Source organism: Microcaecilia unicolor, chromosome 8 (genome assembly GCF_901765095.1).
Source record: "Microcaecilia unicolor chromosome 8, aMicUni1.1, whole genome shotgun sequence".
Lineage (NCBI taxonomy): Eukaryota > Metazoa > Chordata > Amphibia > Gymnophiona > Siphonopidae > Microcaecilia > Microcaecilia unicolor.
In genome coordinates this window covers 164,122,037-164,139,989 of record NC_044038.1, presented here as the reverse complement: position 1 = coordinate 164,139,989, position 17,953 = coordinate 164,122,037, and the positions used below count along the sequence as shown (strand labels likewise).

At 44.4% G+C, this 17,953-nt stretch overlaps 1 protein-coding gene across 1 annotated transcript in view; it reads right to left on the bottom strand.

Annotated features, from left to right (window-relative positions):
- LOC115476533 (ankyrin repeat and KH domain-containing protein 1-like) overlaps nt 1-17,953 on the bottom strand; it is a 321,971-nt gene that overhangs the window by 117,069 nt on the left and 186,949 nt on the right. The window contains 4 exon segments of the mRNA XM_030212956.1: nt 5,800-5,942; nt 7,510-7,655; nt 9,484-9,595; nt 9,688-9,833. Coding sequence (XP_030068816.1) covers nt 5,800-5,942; nt 7,510-7,655; nt 9,484-9,595; nt 9,688-9,833 — 547 coding nt within the window.

Genomic DNA, 17,953 nt, shown 5'->3' with positions numbered 1-17,953 from the left:
GGTTGTGTTGTGGAGTAGCCTATAGCCTATTAGTGCACAGGGCTAAGAATAGAGAAGCCAGGTTTTTAATCCCACTGCAGCTCCTTGTAATCTTGGCAAATCACTACCTTCCACTGACTCAGGTACAGATAGTCAGCCCTATGGGATAGGAAAATACCTACCGTACCTGAATAACTCACTTTACTGAGAAAAGTGTGAGCTAAATACTAATCACTGTGTAGTATCCCCATTTTAGTCCTTTACCTTTGCAAGCCGATGCACATAGGTTACTACACTTAAATCAACACCTGTCATCTTAATTCTTCCCTACTTCTGGGGATGGAATTGCAAATTCAAACTTCTAATGTTCAGCACCACCATTGGTTTCAGAATTTGCAAAATAGTGAATGATACATACCTGTAGCAGGTGTTCTCCGAGGACAGCAGGCTGATTGTTCTCACGACAGGGTGACGTCCGCGGCAGCCCCCACCAACCGGAAGAAGCTTCGCGGGCGGTCCGCACGCAGGGCACGCCCACCGCGCATGCGCGGCCGTCTTCCCGCCCGTGCGCGACCGTTCCCGCCAGTTGAATGACAAGCAAAAGATGAAAACGCAACTCCAAAGGGGAGGAGGGAGGGTAGGTGAGAACAATCAGCCTGCTGTCCTCGGAGAACACCTGCTACAGGTATGTATCATTCACTTTCTCCGAGGACAAGCAGGCTGCTTGTTCTCATGACTGGGGTATCCCTAGCTCTCAGGCTCACTCAAAACAAGAACCCAGGTCAATGGAACCTCGCAACGGCGAGGACATAACAGAAATTGACCTACGAAGAACAACTAACTGAGAGTGCAGCCTGACCAGAATAATTCGGGTCCTGGAGGGTGGAGTTGGATTTACACCCCAAACAGATTCTGCAGCACCGACTGCCCGAACCGACTGTCGCGTCGGGTATCCTGCTGGAGGCAGTAATGTGATGTGAATGTGTGGACAGGCCATGAGAGCCAGGGACTGAAGGTTGGGGTGCAGCAACGCTCCGTCGTTCTGCGAGATGAGAGTCGGAAAACACTCCAATCGCCACGGTTCTTCTGAGGACAACTCCAGAAGAAGAGGGAACCAGATCTGACGGGGCCAAAAGGGCGCTATCAGAATCATGGTGCCGTGGTCTTGCTTGAGCTTCAGTAAGGTCTTCCCCACCAAAGGTATGGGAGGATAAGCATACAGGAGGCCGGTCCCCCAATGGAGGAGAAAGGCATCCGACGCTAGCCTGCTGTGTGCCTGTAGTCTGGAACAGAACAGAGGCAGCTTGTGGTTGGTCTGAGAGGCGAAAAGGTCCACCGAGGGGGTGCCCCACTCTCGGAAGATCTTGCGTACCACTCTGGAATGAAGCGACCACTCGTGCGGTTGCATGACTCTGCTCAGTCTGTCGGCCAGACTGTTGTTTACACCTGCCAGGTATGTGGCTTGGAGGAGCATGCCGAACTGGCAAGCCCAACGCCACATCCCGACGGCTTCCTGACACAAGGGGCGAGATCCGGTGCCCTCCTGCTTGTTGGTGTAATACATTGCAACCTGATTGTCTGTCCGAATTTGGATAATTTGGTAGGACATCCGATCTCTGAAAGCCTTCAGTGCGTTCCAGATCGCTCGGAGCTCCAGAAGGTTGATCTGCAGATCCTTTTCCTGGAGAGACCACAGACCCTGGGTGTGAAGCCCATCGACATGAGCTCCCCACCCCAGGCGAGATGCATCCGTCGTCAGCACTTTCGTGGGCTGCGGAATTTGGAATGGACGTCCCAGGGTCAAATTGGTCCGGATGGTCCACCAGAGCAGTGAAGTGCGGCAGCTGGTGGAGAGGCGGATGACATCTTCTAGATTCCCGGTGGCCTGAAACCACTGGGAAGCTAGGGTCCATTGAGCAGATCTCATGTGAAGACGAGCCATGGGAGTCACATGAACTGTGGAGGCCATATGACCCAGAAGTCTCAACATCTGCCGAGCTGTGACCTGCTGAGACGCTCTGGTCTGCGAAGCCAGGGACAGGAGGTTGTTGTACCTCGCTTCGGGAAGGAAGGCCCGAGCCGTCTGGGTATTCAGCAGAGCTCCTATGAATTCCAGAGACTGTGTTGGCTGGAGATGGGACTTTGGGTAATTTATCACAAACCCCAGCAGCTCCAGAAGTTGAGTAATGCACTGCATAGACCGGAGGGCTCCTGCCTCCGAGGTGCTCTTGACCAGCCAATCGTCGAGATATGGGAACACGTGCACTCCCAGCTTGCGTAGATACGCCGCTACCACCACGAGGCACTTTGTAAACATTCGTGGGGCAGAGGCGAGCCCAAACGGCAGCACACAATACTGAAAGTGCCATGCGCCCAGGCGGAATCTGAGATACTGTCTGTGAGCTGGCAGTATCGGGATGTGAGTGTATGCATCCTTTAAATCCAGGGAACATAGCCAATCGTTTTTCTGAATCATTGGCAGAAGGGTGCCCAAGGAAAGCATCCTGAACTTTTCTTTGACCAGGAATTTGTTCAGGCCTCTCAGGTCTAGGATGGGACGCATCCCCCCTGTTTTCTTTTCCACAAGGAAGTACCTGGAATAGAATCCCTGCCCTTCTTGCCCGGGTGGTACGGGCTCTACCGCATTGGCACTGAGAAGGGCGGAGAGTTCCTCTGCAAGTACCTGCTTGTGATGGGAGCTGAAGGATTGAGCTCCCGGAGGACAATTTGGTGGCAGGGAGGCCAAATTCAGGGCGTATCCGCACCGCACTATTTGGAGAACCCACTGGTCGGAGGTTATGAGAGGCCACCTTTGGTGAAAAAATTTTTAACCTCCCCCCGACCGGCAGATCGTCCGGTACGGACACTTTGAGGGCGGCTATGTTCCCGTGGATCCAGTCAAAAGCCCGTCCCCGACTTTTGCTGTGGAGGCGCAGGGGGCTGCTTAGGCGCACGCTGTTGACGAGAACGAGCGCGCTGGGGCTGTCCCTGTGCCTGACGAGGCCTTCGGGCCGGCTGGGTGTACCTACGCTTTGCAAAAGAATAGGGCGCAGCCTGCCGGGCCTGGGAAAAACGTCCACCTGCTGAGGTGGATGCTGAAGGCGCCCGGTGGGAGAGCTTGTCGAGGGCGGTTTCCCGCTGATGCAGTTGGTCCACCAGCTGCTCGACCTTCTCACCAAAAATATTATCCTCCCGGCAAGGGACGTCGGCCAGTCTCTGCTGGGTGCGGTTGTCCAGGTCAGAGGCACGCAGCCATGAGAGCCTGCGCATCACTATACCTTGGGCCGCAGCACGAGATGCCACGTCACAGGTGTCATAGATACCCCTGGATAGGAACTTTCTGCACGCCTTCAGCTGCCTGACCACCTTCTGATAAGGCCTGGACTGCTCCGGCGGGAGCTTATCGACCAGGTCCGCCAGTTGCTTCACATTGTTCCGCATGTGGATACTCGTATAGAGCTGGTACGACTGGATGCAGGTCACGAGCATGGAGGATTGGTAGGCCTTCCTCCCAAACGAGTCCAGAGTGCGAGACTCCCGCCCCGGGGGCGCCGAGGCGGTATCCCTCGAACTCCGTGCCCTCTTGAGAGCAGAATCCACGACCGCCGAGTCATGGGGCAATTGGGGCCGCATTAACTCTGGGTCCGAGTGGATTCTGTACTGGGACTCTGCTTTCTTGGGAATGATGGGATTAGATAGCGGTCTCATCCAGTTCCGAAGCAGTGTCTCTTTGAGGACATTGTGCAACGGCACCGTGGAGGACTCTCTAGGTGGTGATGGATAGTCGAGGACCTCGAGCATCTCAGCCCTCGGCTCATCCACAGAGACCACAGGGAAGGGAATGCAAATAGACATATCCCTTACAAAGGGGGCAAAGGAGAGGCTCTCAGGAGGCGAGAGCTTCCTCTCTGGTGAAGGCGTGGGGTCCGAGGGAAGACCCGCAGACTCCTCTGAGGAGAAATATCTGGGGTCTTCCTCTTCCCCCCACGAGGCCTCTTCCTCGGTATCGGACATAAGCTCATGTAGCTGAGTCCTTAACCGGGCCCGGCTCGACGTCGAGGCACCGAGGCCTCGGTGTCGTCAAGCGGTGGACTCCCGCGCCGGCGGGGACGAAGCTCCCTCCATCGACGTCGACGGGGACTCCACCTGCGTGGCGGTCGAGACCGGCGCCGCAAGCGGCGGCGGTGTCGACGAGCTTGGCACCGGGCTAGAGCTCGCCGGCGCCACAGTCAACGGCGCCGGCACAGCCTGGCGCATCAGCCCTTCCAGGATCCCCGGAAGGATGGCTCGGAGGCACTCGTCCAGGCCCGCTGCCGGGAAAGGCGGGGGGGCCGGTAGAGGTGTCGGTGCCGGAAGCTGCTCGAGTCCAGGAGACTGCACCGAAGTGCTGGGACCCTGACGCGTCGGTACCTCCACTACCGAAGGGGATCTCTCCTCTCGACGCGGACGCTTCGGCGTCGACTCCTCGCCGGTACCTAGCGCCGGGTGCATCGAAGGCGACCGATGACGGTGCTTCTTGGATTTCTTGCGGTGCCCGTCATCGGTGCCAGGTGGAATGGAGGAGGAGGAGGTCGATCCCCCCTCGGTCTCGAGGAACCGGGTCAGACAGGGTTCGGTCCCGAGGGCCATGGGCCGAGGGAGTGACCGGGGCCGATTGCCCACGCGGCCTCTCACCCCTACCCTCACCGGAGGAATGGCGGGCCGACGGGACCTGTGCTCCTGGGGTCGATGCCATCGGTGCCGATTTCTCGGGCCTCGATACCGGTACCGAAGAACCGGCCGTCGATACCGATGCCGTCGAGGTCGACGTCGAGGGGCCGGCGCAAGTTCCAAAAAGACGGTCCCGCAGAACTTGCCTCGCAACCTGAGTCCGTTTCCGGAGACCAAGACACAAAGAACACGACTTGATATTGTGCTCCGGCCCGAGGCACTGGAGTCACCAAGCGTGGGTGTCGGTCTGCGAGATCGGCTGGCCGCACCGACCACACTTCTTAAATCCACTCGGGACCTTCGAGGACATCGACGGAAAAATCGCGTCGGCGAAGTTAAAGTCATCGATGGTGGCGGTAAATCACACCTCGAAAAATAATCGACCGCGTGGCCACAAGGCCGCAACGCCCTCGCTAGAAAACGAGGGAAAATAAAGCGCGTGCTCTCTTTTTTTTTTTTTAAAGGAAAAAAGGAAAAACTGGAGCGCGCGGCAACAGAAACAAAAAAAAATAAACGAATTCGCGAAGAACGCGACGGTTTTCCGGGGCAGTCGCACGATTCTCTCCAGGCGCGGAAAAGAAAGGACTGGCGGGAACGGTCGCGCACGGGCGGGAAGACGGCCGCGCATGGACGGTGGGCGTGCCCTGCGCGCGGACCGCCCGCGAAGCGTCTTCCGGTTGGTGGGGGCTGCCGCGGACGTCACCCAGTCGTGAGAACAATCAGCCTGCTTGTCCTCGGAGAAAATAGCTATACATTGAAACATTTGAGAACCTCATAAATGGATACATCTATATAATCTATATCTTCAGTACGCTTTCCATCTACTGTACAGCAGAATTTAGGTTGTATCCCCAACAAAAAAAAATCTTCAGAGTTGTGTCCTTATGCTACAAGTTTGCATTACAGTACAACAGTTGTGCAAGACTGCAGCATTGTCAAGATTGCCAATGATGGAAGACACAGAGAACATAGGATCAAGAGATACTACAAAAAGCCACCAAGTAGCTAGATGGAAAGTTTTTCAATTTGATTACTATTAATGATTACAAAAACATGACTGCACCTACAGTAGATGTCATTTAAAAAAAAAAATCTTTAAAGTTACTATACCTTGAGTTAATTTCTGCACCAGCATTTAGGAGAATCTTAATGATGTTGACATAACCCCCAGAAGCAGCAAGACTTAACGGTGTATAGTCAGATACATTCCTATGCTCTTTGTTGGCACCTCGCGCCAGCAGCAAATCAACCACCTGAACCAAAACACAGTTAAATTTTCTCCAGTAATCTTATGCATTTAACTAGGCAAAAGGAAGAACTAAGAACAGTTTTGTCATCAATTACCATTTCAGTAATTCACAGAATCTGCACCAATGGTTAGTTACAGGTTGTTCTAATGTGAGACAGAGGGTCTCTCTCTTATCAGCCTGAGACCTTTCTACCAGTTGACTTAAGCACAGCTGGCCATTGATAGCTGGCTAATCATGATCCCCTGCACTGTTGGACAGTACTTCACTAATTTGGTCTAAAAAATGTTAAGAAAATTGAACCACCACAATAATTGTTGCACATTATCAAAGAATGTAGCAGCTGACATGGTCAGTCATATCTGGAATATGGGAGGGATGGTGCAAAATGTAGGAGGTAATGGATTATTAACTGATGGCAGGACAAAGTTCCTTTTCCCTTTCAATCTCACATCTGTGCTAAGGGACTTAATTATAAGGCAGCAACAACTTGACACCCATAAGTGATCATGTATCCATTCCATAATGCTTTAGTACTTTTTTTTTTCTTTTGCATAAAAAATGTAACCAATCTTCTAGAAGATTTCAAGAACAGGCTTAATGGACCATTATATACCTCTAAAATTGATGGCTACAACACTACTTGTAAAGAGAATTAATTGATTAGGGTTTGTAAAAGTTTGGATTCTTTGTAAGAAAAACTTTAAAGCTTTCCTAACATCTAAAGAATAATGTTCCATCTTGGACAAAGCAGGATTAGAATACAAAGTCAGCAAAACAATCCCAATGACTAATATGAAAAGCAGAACTAATTTCTGAAACAAAGATAGAATGCCAACAACATCAAACCCAATGTTTAATGTAGCTTTCTAACAGATACAACCGGAGAGTAATTGTATCAGAAGATCTTAAGGTAGCCAAACAGGTAAAAGAGGCAACAGCAAAAACCAGAAGTGTGCTTGGAAGCAGAGGGAAAGAATGGCTAGCAGGGAAAAGGTGGTGGTACTGTCTCTATATAAGCCCTTGATGAGATCTCATTTGAAGTACTTTGTACAATTCTGGAGAAAGCAACTTCAAAAGGATACAAACAGAACGGAGTCATTCCAGAGAGCAACTTCTAGAATGGTTGGTCTGTCATAAAAATGAGGACAGATCTCAACATGTATACTTTGAAAGAAAAGTGGGAGAAGCAAAATGATGACATTTAGACACCTCTGTGGTATGAATACACAGATGGCAAGTCTTTCAATTAAAAAGATTAGGAGCAAAGGGTCTTAAGGATGAGGAAGTCAGACTGAATTCAAGAAATAATGGGATAATGAGGGATTGTACAGTCTTAGTTGGTATGGATAGGCAGACTAGAGAGGGGTTTTGTTTTTTAAACTATCATTTTCTATGCTTCCATGTAGAAAATGACTTTCCTCAAGATGTGTTTTGTTCTTATTATGCTGCTGTAGCCTTCTCTGTTTCTAGTGGGACAGAGAAGGCAACAGCAGTGAATTTTGGCTGACTTAAGCCAGTCCTCTTGAAATGAAGATCATACAGCATAACAAAACGAGGCAATTACACATACCTCTTGACGCCCACCAGAACAGGCAAGTGAAAGAGGGGTGTCCTTGGTACGTTCAGACTGTGCTTCTATATCGCCACCTTTGTCTAGAAGAATTTCTACCACTCCAACATGCCCAGCAGTAGCAGCCAAAATAAGTGGTGTGAAACCTAATTTAAGAGGTATTTTAAATTACTAACATTTAACTACAAATGTTTCATTCAAATCAATGCAAATCGAGAAGAATAAAAACAGGTGATAAGGGCAATCTTTTCTCTTTGTTAGCTAACAATTTTAAATGTCTGGATGTTAAATCTAGTATTTTAGCACTTTTTTTTTTGTTACATTTGTACCCCGCGCTTTCCCCACTCATGGCAGGCTCAATGCGGCTTACATGGGGCAATGGAGGGTTAAGTGACTTGCCCAGAGACACAAGGAGCTGCCTGTGCCTGAAGTGGGAATCGGCTGCACGTTTAACGCATGAATTTTTAACTCTTGTTAAAATTAACGCAAGTTAATGCATCTCTCCCCAATCCACAAACATCCAGCATTGTTCTGCCCACACTTCTTACTTTCTGGTACTATCCTGCCTCCTTCTCCCTGTTCCTACTGGCCACTGCACTCAAAGCACGCCGCGTGTCACCAGGCTCCAAGCTTCTCTGAAGCAGGAACTTGTCAGAGGATGCATAACTTCCTGTTACAGAGAAGCTTTGGCATGGGTGACACAGCGGGCCTTTCACTGAACTGCTTTTGAAGAGAAGGGAGAAGGAACTGCACTATTTAAAATAGGTAGTTTGTATTAAGGCTCTCTTTGGGCTTATTCAGATGTTGTTTAAAGACTAATCACGTTAACACGATTAACATTTTTTCACACAGATAACTGATATCAACAGCCAGGCCAGCACTGCTCCTCCTGCTACCTCTCACCCTCTTCCCCAACCCCAGCAGTCCTCTCTCCCTTCCACCCTGGCTGTTTTCTCAACTTACCTGGGTTACAGACAGTGTCTGCAATGCAACAGGCTACCTCCACCAGCCCCAAGAGTCCTTCTACAGGTATGTCTTACCTTCTTTCTGCTGCAACTTCCTGTTTTTGTGAGTGCGGGATAGGGAAGGGCAGGAGAGACATATGTCAAACTGTGCTTTGGGGGGGGGGGGGGGGGAGAGGACAGAGGTGTTGGAGGTACAGTTACCTCAAGATGAATTTTTTTTTTTTAAATTGTGAAATTGCAATTAAATATTTTAATCATCCAACAGCCTTACTAAAAGTCCACCCTTCTCATGCTGCTTTTAAATCTAAACCTCTGGTTCTCCTCAAAGCCTGGTTTAAACCATTCCTTTAATAAAAATTCACAAATATTTTTTCTATTTAAATTGATTAAATCGTAAGCTGCATACAGCAAGGACTATCTTTTCACAGCAATGCATATTAGTAACAACAGTCATTACAATGCAGAAGGGGTCCTTCTAATTTTACATAGTAACATTACTATTTTCAAGTTTACTTCATTTATTGTATTTATGTTTATTCTTGGTTACTTTACTATTATTTTCAATAAGATTGTAAGTTATGTTAAAACTGTATCTACTGGGCACCATCTTAGGTTAATCTCTTTATAAAGATGGTTAATAAATTTCAATATGTAAAATGACAGCAGATAAAGACCTACATGGTCATCCAGTCTGTATAATAAGGCTACCTCAGTTGAACCTGCTGGTCTGTGAAGGTTACAGTCCTTTATGATGAAAAGAAAAAGGTAAGAAAGCATAAAAGAAACCTATGAAAATTTCTGTGGAAGGGGTCCCCTAATTCAACGGCCTCACAGATAACTTAGCCCTTCGTACTTCAAAAAAGCTCCCCATCCCTGTCAAACTATGCTCCATCTACACCCCTAAAATGAAACTCTGTGCGTTAAAATAATCACATAACACTATATATTAATAAAAACTAGCTACAAATGTAAAGGCAAAATGAGACTTTCAGTAATTTTTATAGTTTACCTTTCTTGTCCCTGTGTTCAATGTTAGCACCACGAGCAATCAGCACAGACACCAACTCTTCATGACCACCGGCACATGCCAGGGTTAATGCAGTATCATGATTACTCTCCGTCTGGAAATACAATTTTGTAAATAAATTTATTTTTTTGGTAACACACCAATTCATGCTGGAGGGGTAAAACTATACAGAGTATCACAACTTACATGGGCATCAATATCCACTGAAGGGTAAGTAGGTAGCACAGACTGAGAGGCTGCACTGCTTGGAGTCTGAGAACAAGGCTGTGGTGTAGGAGATACTGTAGTGTGTGAGGAGTCACTGGAGACTGTAGGCACTCTGCTACTCACTGCTGAAAAATATCAATGTCATAAAATAGCCGTTTAAATTATTTGTTTAGTGAAAATGACAAGTTAGGTATCAAAATTACAACCTAGGTAACATCAGCTTGCTTCCAGCTGATGTGCTTAATATTTGATCCCTTACCTACTGGAATTTCTTTCAATTGTTGATAAGCTCAGTAAGTTTTGGAGATGTACTCAAGTGTCATTAATTGCTTGTTCCTTTTCTTTTTTTAATGTACATAACTCTGATGCAGCCCTACACAACACAAAGACCTCCAAGGTGTGCCAGAAGTGATCTTATGAATTAGGTTCCACTTAAGTATTTGTCATCAATTTTTGAAAGTGCGCTTAAGAATCAAGACTTAGGTACAATTAACAAAAATGGATTTCTGAGTAATGATTAAACTTAACAAAAATGGATTTCTGAGTAATGATTAAACTTAGCCACAAAAATTTTGAAACCTGTTTAAGAATTGGTTATGGTTGAATCAAGTAATGACTTCCATATTAATGTGTGTTACACTGAAAGGATAGCCAACCTACAATCATGCGTACCTAAATATCAACTGAAAAAAAACAGGTTATTAACTATTATGTGGGTTGACATGCACTGTTAGTAGAACCTTGTTCCTTCCACTGTGAGGCTGACTTACTAGACCCTCTCTAGGACCAGCTGCTTAACAGGTACTAGTTTAAAGTAACATAGTAAATGATGGCAGATAAAGACCTGTACGATCCATTCAGTCTGCCTAACAAGAAACTCATTTTACATGGTATATGATACTTTATATGTATACCAGAGTTTGATTTGTCCTTGTCATTCTCATGGCACAGATCACAGAAGTCTGCCCAGCACTGTTCTTGTACAAAAAATTCTAAAGCTAACGTCAAAGCCCCTTAAAATTTACACTCCATCCCATCCATATCTATTCAGTCACAAATCAGGGCATAGACCGTAGAAGTCTGCCCAGCACAATGATCCAGAGTAATGTCAAACTCTAAAACCAATAATCTCAACACTCTTCTGGAAGATACCTAGCAATATAAACTCACTGGTGAGCATGTCACTGAGTTTTTATCAGCTAGGTTACTGTTACTATAACTGGAGGAGTAGCCTAGTGCTTAGTGCACCAGACTTTGATCCTGGGGAACTGGGTTCAATTCCCACTGCAGTTCCTAACCCTCCATTGCCCCAGGTACAATTAATAACCTGTCTTGAATGTAGTTGCAAAACCACAGGAGGATTATATCAAGTCCCATTCCATTTAATCCAACTTATTAAAAGCCATGCACACATTTACACCTACTTTGACAACTCAATGTTTAGTTTAGAATATGCAGTATTTTCCTTATAAATTCTGCAGAGGTAGTGAATACAAGAATTTTATAAAACCATAAGTACTTCTGCACATATAGGAATACCTTCAAGCATATCTGTTTTCAAACAGACAGACCCTTAAAAGGAAAACTGGAATGGTCTGGGGCTTGGCTCAGTTAAAGTTCCCATTTTAAATCTGTCCTTAAACCACCACAGAAACAATACTGCCAACCCAGTTAAGTTTAGGTAATACAGGTGCTGATATAACTGTTCCTTAAATAAGTCATCAAATTAAAAAAATTGTTTTTAATCAAGGTTCCATTTGTCTAATAACATTCTGTTTAAATATCAAGAACTATTCAGTGTGACATATATGCAGCAATAAAAGTAGGGGAAAATTTTCCCCACCAATGTATCCTCTGGAATGTCAGCAAACAAAATATCTGATTCTGTGCTTAGCTTCTTGTTAGAATAGAAATGGTACTTTGCCATCTTTTGCATGAATCTGCATTAAGAGATATCTTGATGCATTTCTTGTAGGGAATGACAGAGGGATGGGGACAAACTCTGTCCCTATGTCATTCTCTACTTTGAAGGCTGTTAATGAACTGGACAATTATTTATGTTTGAGTGATGCAGACGACAATGTTTTGATTTTTTAGAAAAACAAGCAAAAGTGCTGGACACAACTGGCAAAATTTGCATAGGGATCACGTGCATTCCTGCTACCAGCACATCTTCTGAGACGACATTTTTTTTTTATTGCAGGAAGGACTGTGGAAGACAGGAGAGCTAGACTGAATCCTGAGATTCTTGATGACTTTATTCATCCACAGATTAAAAAATCCTAACCGTGCTTTGTAGGGCATATTTCTCCCCTACTAGGACATACAGAGCGGGCTGTTTTATACTCCTGGTCATTTTAACAAGGCGCATTAGGGTTCCTTGGGATAGTAGAAGTCAGCTATTGTTGGGGGTTGGAAGAGTAGGGAGGGTTATTATAGTTGCTCATTATTGTTTGTGATTTATAAACAGTTGCATAGAATTTTGTTCCTTTTTATACTTTTATGTTTAAACATTTTTATTAAGTAGGCACAGTGCATACAAAGAATCAACCAAAATTACATTTTTGTTGCTTTTTAACAGAAAGAAAAACTACCCAATCCCTCCCTCTCGTCCCCCCCCCCTTTTCCCCACTGCCCCTTCCTTTTTATACTTTAAAAGATTTAAATATAAACCCATAAGTGTTTGAGGCTTCTGCAGATGAGGACAGAGCCCACAGGGACGGTGCCAAAATCTGTCCCCAAATCATTCTCTAGTTTCTTGGAGATAGGTAATTTTCAGGGGAAGGCGTTATGAGGCTGAAGAATGTGGATCTGAATAATCTTAAAAAATAATTGTAATATGCAGAAGGAATGGTCCCCTTGGAGATCAGAATACAATAAGGATAAGGAGACAAAAAGGACATCTGCACATATTCCACGCTACAGAGTCGTTATGCCAAAATTTGATAGTGCAGAAGCACAGACTTAACATAAGAACATTTAGAGTTCATGCAAGAGCTATAGAGTTGAACTTCAGCACAAAATCAGTGCAAAAGAGAATTTTTTCACTGGAGTAATGCCATGACTTAGGTCTTTGTACTGAAGGAACAGTACTTGGTGATCTCCCTGGACCTATGTACTTTAATGTACTGTCTTGCTCAGACTGATATACCAGTGGAAAGGAACCATACACTTTGAGTCAAAGTCTCAGCAGATATCTGCTCAAAAGAGGTTGTGTGCTCCCCTTTTCCATGGCAAGACCCTTTTAGACAACATGTAGGAAGGCAAAAGGCAACTTCCAAGGAATAGGATCTGCTGAGGCTGTGCATAGGATGACAATCTTTAGGAGGCACTCCTCAGCCTCAGTGGTCATGAAGCCACAAGAGATGCTTTCTGGCTCTGGGGGACATTCTTCCACATTGGTAGCAATTGTCTTGCTGCCATGTAGGTACCAGGCAGATGACTAATCTCATGTCTATTGTTTTTTTTTGCCACAGTGGGTTAGGCAACGTACACTGCTTTACCACAAAATATTTATGTAGGTCAGCATTGTTAAAAATAAGAAAAGTAATGGCGTGTCAGTAACCTGAAGAAAATACTCTTGAAAAGTTTGACAGAGCTGTTTCATTATTTAGCAAAGCGGTAAAAATCAGAATAGACAGGACTGCTCATGCTCAATTCTTCACTTCACATCTGAGCTCTGGGAAAGCCATTTCATCCTGGAGTCATATCACCCACTTATGTGGCCAAGTCAATCATGCTGGTCGGAGAACGCAATGCAAGTTACTAACAAAATATTGCAAATGTTCCATGGAGTGTTTATTGGAAAAAAACAGAAAGATAACGAATATCACCAGTATCATTTTAGACGTAGCTTTATATCAAAATACATCCAACTAAAGACGCCTGAGGAAGGCCTTTGTGGGCCGAAACACGACTTGTGTCGAGTCTCTGGATGTTTCAATAAAGGTGTTATTTTGGACATCATCTGCTGCCCTTTCCTTTGTCACCCTTGTTGTGATCATTTCTCATAAAGGAATGCATAGATATGCTATGTTTTAACACACTGCAAAATTACCTAGAAAATACTTAAATATCTTTAATATGGCTGCAAATAAATGAATACCTTTCCGCTTGGAAAGGAAATTCCTGATCTCCAAACTTTTGCTGCATAGTGAAGTCTAGAAAACAGAGCAGATGACTGCTGAGTTAATTCATGAACATGAACAGCCCATTGGTTTTCTCAAAATTATAACAGCTATCTGTTCTCCAAAACAAAAGAAAAAAAAAATTTTTTTTGCACACACCATACATGGTATGTTTCCTTTTCACTAAGACTATTTATTCTTCAAGAAAAAAAAAAGCATGTACATTTGCAGTTTCAGGGCTTTAATTTAGACAAAGGGGGCCATGCTATTTCTTTTGCCCATAATCTAAATACCTCTTAGACATTTGGCAATAAAGAAGGAAATTATCATAAGCTATTTTTAAAACTGCAATTACTGTGTGTAGAAGTGTGAGATTTACTAAAACTGAGTAAGATGAAAGTGAAACATTTATGTAATCTTGTCCATCTGGCGCTCTCATAATAATCTGAATAATCTGATTGAAAGTTCAAAACTAGGTATGGGAAACAGTCATTCTAGGAAAAAATTAGTACTAATTTGAATTGTATTATAATATAGACAGCCTACAACTATTGGGTTTCAACATGTCTGTACTTACTAGATTTGAACAGAAATTTCTCTTACCTTATTCTTTGTAAGCCTGGACCTCGTAGTGTATAGTACAATCAGAAAAATTCCATATATTCAAATAAAAGACTAGTACTTAGATAATCATATGATGTGAGAATTCTGAAAGTGTTTCCTAGCAACACTTTCCTTGGAGGTCCATTAAGGTTAATATCAGCCACTCCAAAGTCAACGAGCTTTTTTTTTTTTTTACTCTACCATTTTCATCAGATAATAGGGAAAAGAAATTCTGATGCACTGCCTCCAAAATGGAGTAATCATTTACAACCTCAACTGAAGGGTTTTACATGTGCTGTGGAAACCAGGTGGCCCAATATCCAGCTGACATTGGTTAACTGCTAAATTCTTTCCACAATGGATATCAGTATTGTGATCCTTTGTGAAGGCACACAGGAGCTTGAGTTATGTCTACCAAGGCTCCCATAAGCTCCAATTGTTGAGCTGAGACTTGGGATATATTTATGACTAACCCAAACAATTCCTACACCAGAATGATTAAGCACACCAATTTTTCTGCTCCTTCAAGATGTGTGCTTTACCAGTCAATTACCCAAATAGGGAAACTCATTCATCCCCAGTTTATGTAGCTATGCTGCTACAACCATCAGGCTTTTTGTGAACACCCAAGGAGCTGATGTAAGAGTTAAAAGGCAGAACAAAATACTGCACTGGTGTTTTCTCTATGGCAAACCTCAAAATACTTCATGAGAGACTTGGTATACCTGTATGTGATGCCAATTGGTGATGTGCGGTATATCAAGTAAAATGTGGGTATAAGCATTCTTCAAGTCCACAGAAATAGTCTCTCTGGAGGAAGGAGCCTAGGGAAACCATGCTGAACTTTTGGTGAGATATTTATTCAGGATGCTCAGGTCTAAGATGGGGTGGAATCATTCCATTTTTTTGTGATCAGAAGAAATCCCTGCCCTCTTTCCCTGGTGCAATGAGTTCAACCACATTGGCTGGTTAGAGATAAGAGTTCCTTGGTATTTTACCAAGAGATTGATTTTGATGTTCAGTGGGCAGTTTGGAGGAAGAGACTGTAACCTATCCAGATTACTTTGAGATCCCATTACCCAAGATTACAAGGGGCCATCAGTTTGCAAAAAATGTTAGCCCAGTTGTAGAACATCCACTGCCCATCACCGATAACTCCTGGATGCAGAGCTAGGTTGGAAGTGGGCCTAGGAAAGGTTTTAAGGGTGTTTCAATGCTGTGTAATGACAGTAATGATCTCCTGCACCTCATCTCCAAAGAGATTGTTTTCACAGCACAGTATGTCAGGGAACTTTTCCTGGCTATCAAACCTTAAGTTTGAAGCCCTCAGCCAGGAAAGTCTGTATGCACCAATAGCCACAGCAAAAGTCTAATGCTGTACTGAAAAGGTCACATGGATCATGCATTTCCCCACACTAATTCCCTTTGGCTACTTGTCCAAAGAGGTTCTTAGGCCTTCTCCATAGGGAAGGTATCAGCAAACACTGCTATACTGTACACAATGTTGCACAAGTATGTGGCCATGAAGAGCTGATAGAATGCTGGATCTCAGCACAAGAGACTAACATCAAAGCTTCCTTCCCAAGAACTGAGGGATGATGCCCACAGAACTTGGTACTGAAATGGGTGGGCTGCCCATATTTCAAAGCAGCACTATATGACCAGATTAGGTTTTTAAGCCCTGAGCAAAATCTTTACATCCCGAAGGACTTCAAGTATTATGAATAATTTTCTACATTGGAGACAATGCCTAATTGAAAATACTATTAGCAAGATATTTGCCTTGCCATTGCTTTTCCACATTATGCTGGGTTATAAAAGTGCCCTTAAATAATTCAGAACCCCCCCCCCCCCCCCCCCAGAAAAAAAAATAATAATAATGTTTTATCCTGTTGTCTCCATAATGTTTTTCTCACTTTTATAAAAGACTGCTGAAACCAGAGAAAAGGTTGAGAGAAAAGGGGATGTTCCAGATCTGTTACAGAGCTGTTGCTAGCAGCCAAAAAGAGGAATGAGCCTTACCCCTCATTCACACCCAACTTAAAGGAATATTAACACAAGCATTGCCATACTGGGACAGACCAAAGGTCCATCAAGCCAACAGTGGCCAACCCAGCTTACAACTTTACCTGGCAAGATGCCAAAACAGTACATTTTATGCCACTTATCCTACAAATAAGCAGTGGATTTTCCCAAGTCTATCTTAACGGCTTATGGACTTTTCTTTTAGGAAGATAGCCAAACCTTTTTTAAACCCCGCTAGCTGCTTTTACCACATTCTCTGGCAACAAATTCCAGCATTTAATTACAGGTTAGGTGAAGAAATAGTTTCTCTGATTTCTTTTAAATTTTTTTACTTTGTAGCTTCATTGCATGCCCCCTAGTCCTAGTATTTTTGGGAAGAGTAAACTAAGCAATTCACATCTACCCTTTCCACTCCACTCATTTTATATACCTCCCCCCAGCCGTCTTTTCTTCAAGCTGAACAGCCCTAGCCACTTCAGCCTTTCCTCATAGGGAAGTCAATCCATTTAGCTTCTGACCTCATCCACGACAGTGACATTCCCTTCCAAAACACTGGTGCATCAGGGTTAGGACAGCTGTTATAGTTGGTGATTCTATAATTAGGCATGCAGATAGCAGGGTGGTGTTGAGGATCACCTGGCCCCTTGCCTGCCTGGTGCGAAGGTGGCAGACCTCACGTGTCACCTAGATAGGATTTTAGATAGTGCTGGGGAGCATCCTGCTGTCTTGGTACATGTGGGTACCAAATGACATAGAAAAATGTGGAAGAGAGGTTCTGGAAGCCAAATTTAGGCTCTTAGAACTGAAATCCAGATCCTAGCATTTTCAGAAATGCTCCCCATTCCATGTGCAGCACCTAAGAGGCAGGCAGAGCGCCACAGCTTCAATACATGGTTGAGGGCTTTAGATTTGTTAGGAACTGGGCAACATTCTGGGAAAGGGGGAGCCTGTTACAAAAGGATGGGCTCCACCTTAACAGGAATGGAACCAGGCTGCTGGCACTAACACTTAAAAAAAAAAAAAAAAAAAAAAAAGATGGAGCAGCTTGTAAACTAAATTTTTTTTTTTAGGGGGAAGGGGGAGTAAGGGGTTAGAACACAGTCACCCAGAAGCACATGGTTCGGTGTGGAATATCCTTGGAAGGATACTATTGAAACAGGATCTTCAGGGAATCCCAATAGAGAGGTTTCATTAATGGTGAAAAAGCCGGGAGTGTTTAATGGGAGAACAGAGTAAAGGATGCATATTATCTAAGTCAACTTCTGAACAGCTTGCACATGCAAGGAAAAAACACAATTTGAAGTGTCTATATACAAATGCTACAGGCCTAAAAAATGAGATGTAAGAATTGGAGTATATAGCACTAAATAAAGAGGTAGATATAATTACCGGATGTAAATCACACCATAGCAGGAACAGGTAGAATATTATGTTCAATATATACAACACATTTCTACTTAGAAACATGAACTGAAGTGGACAGAAAATGG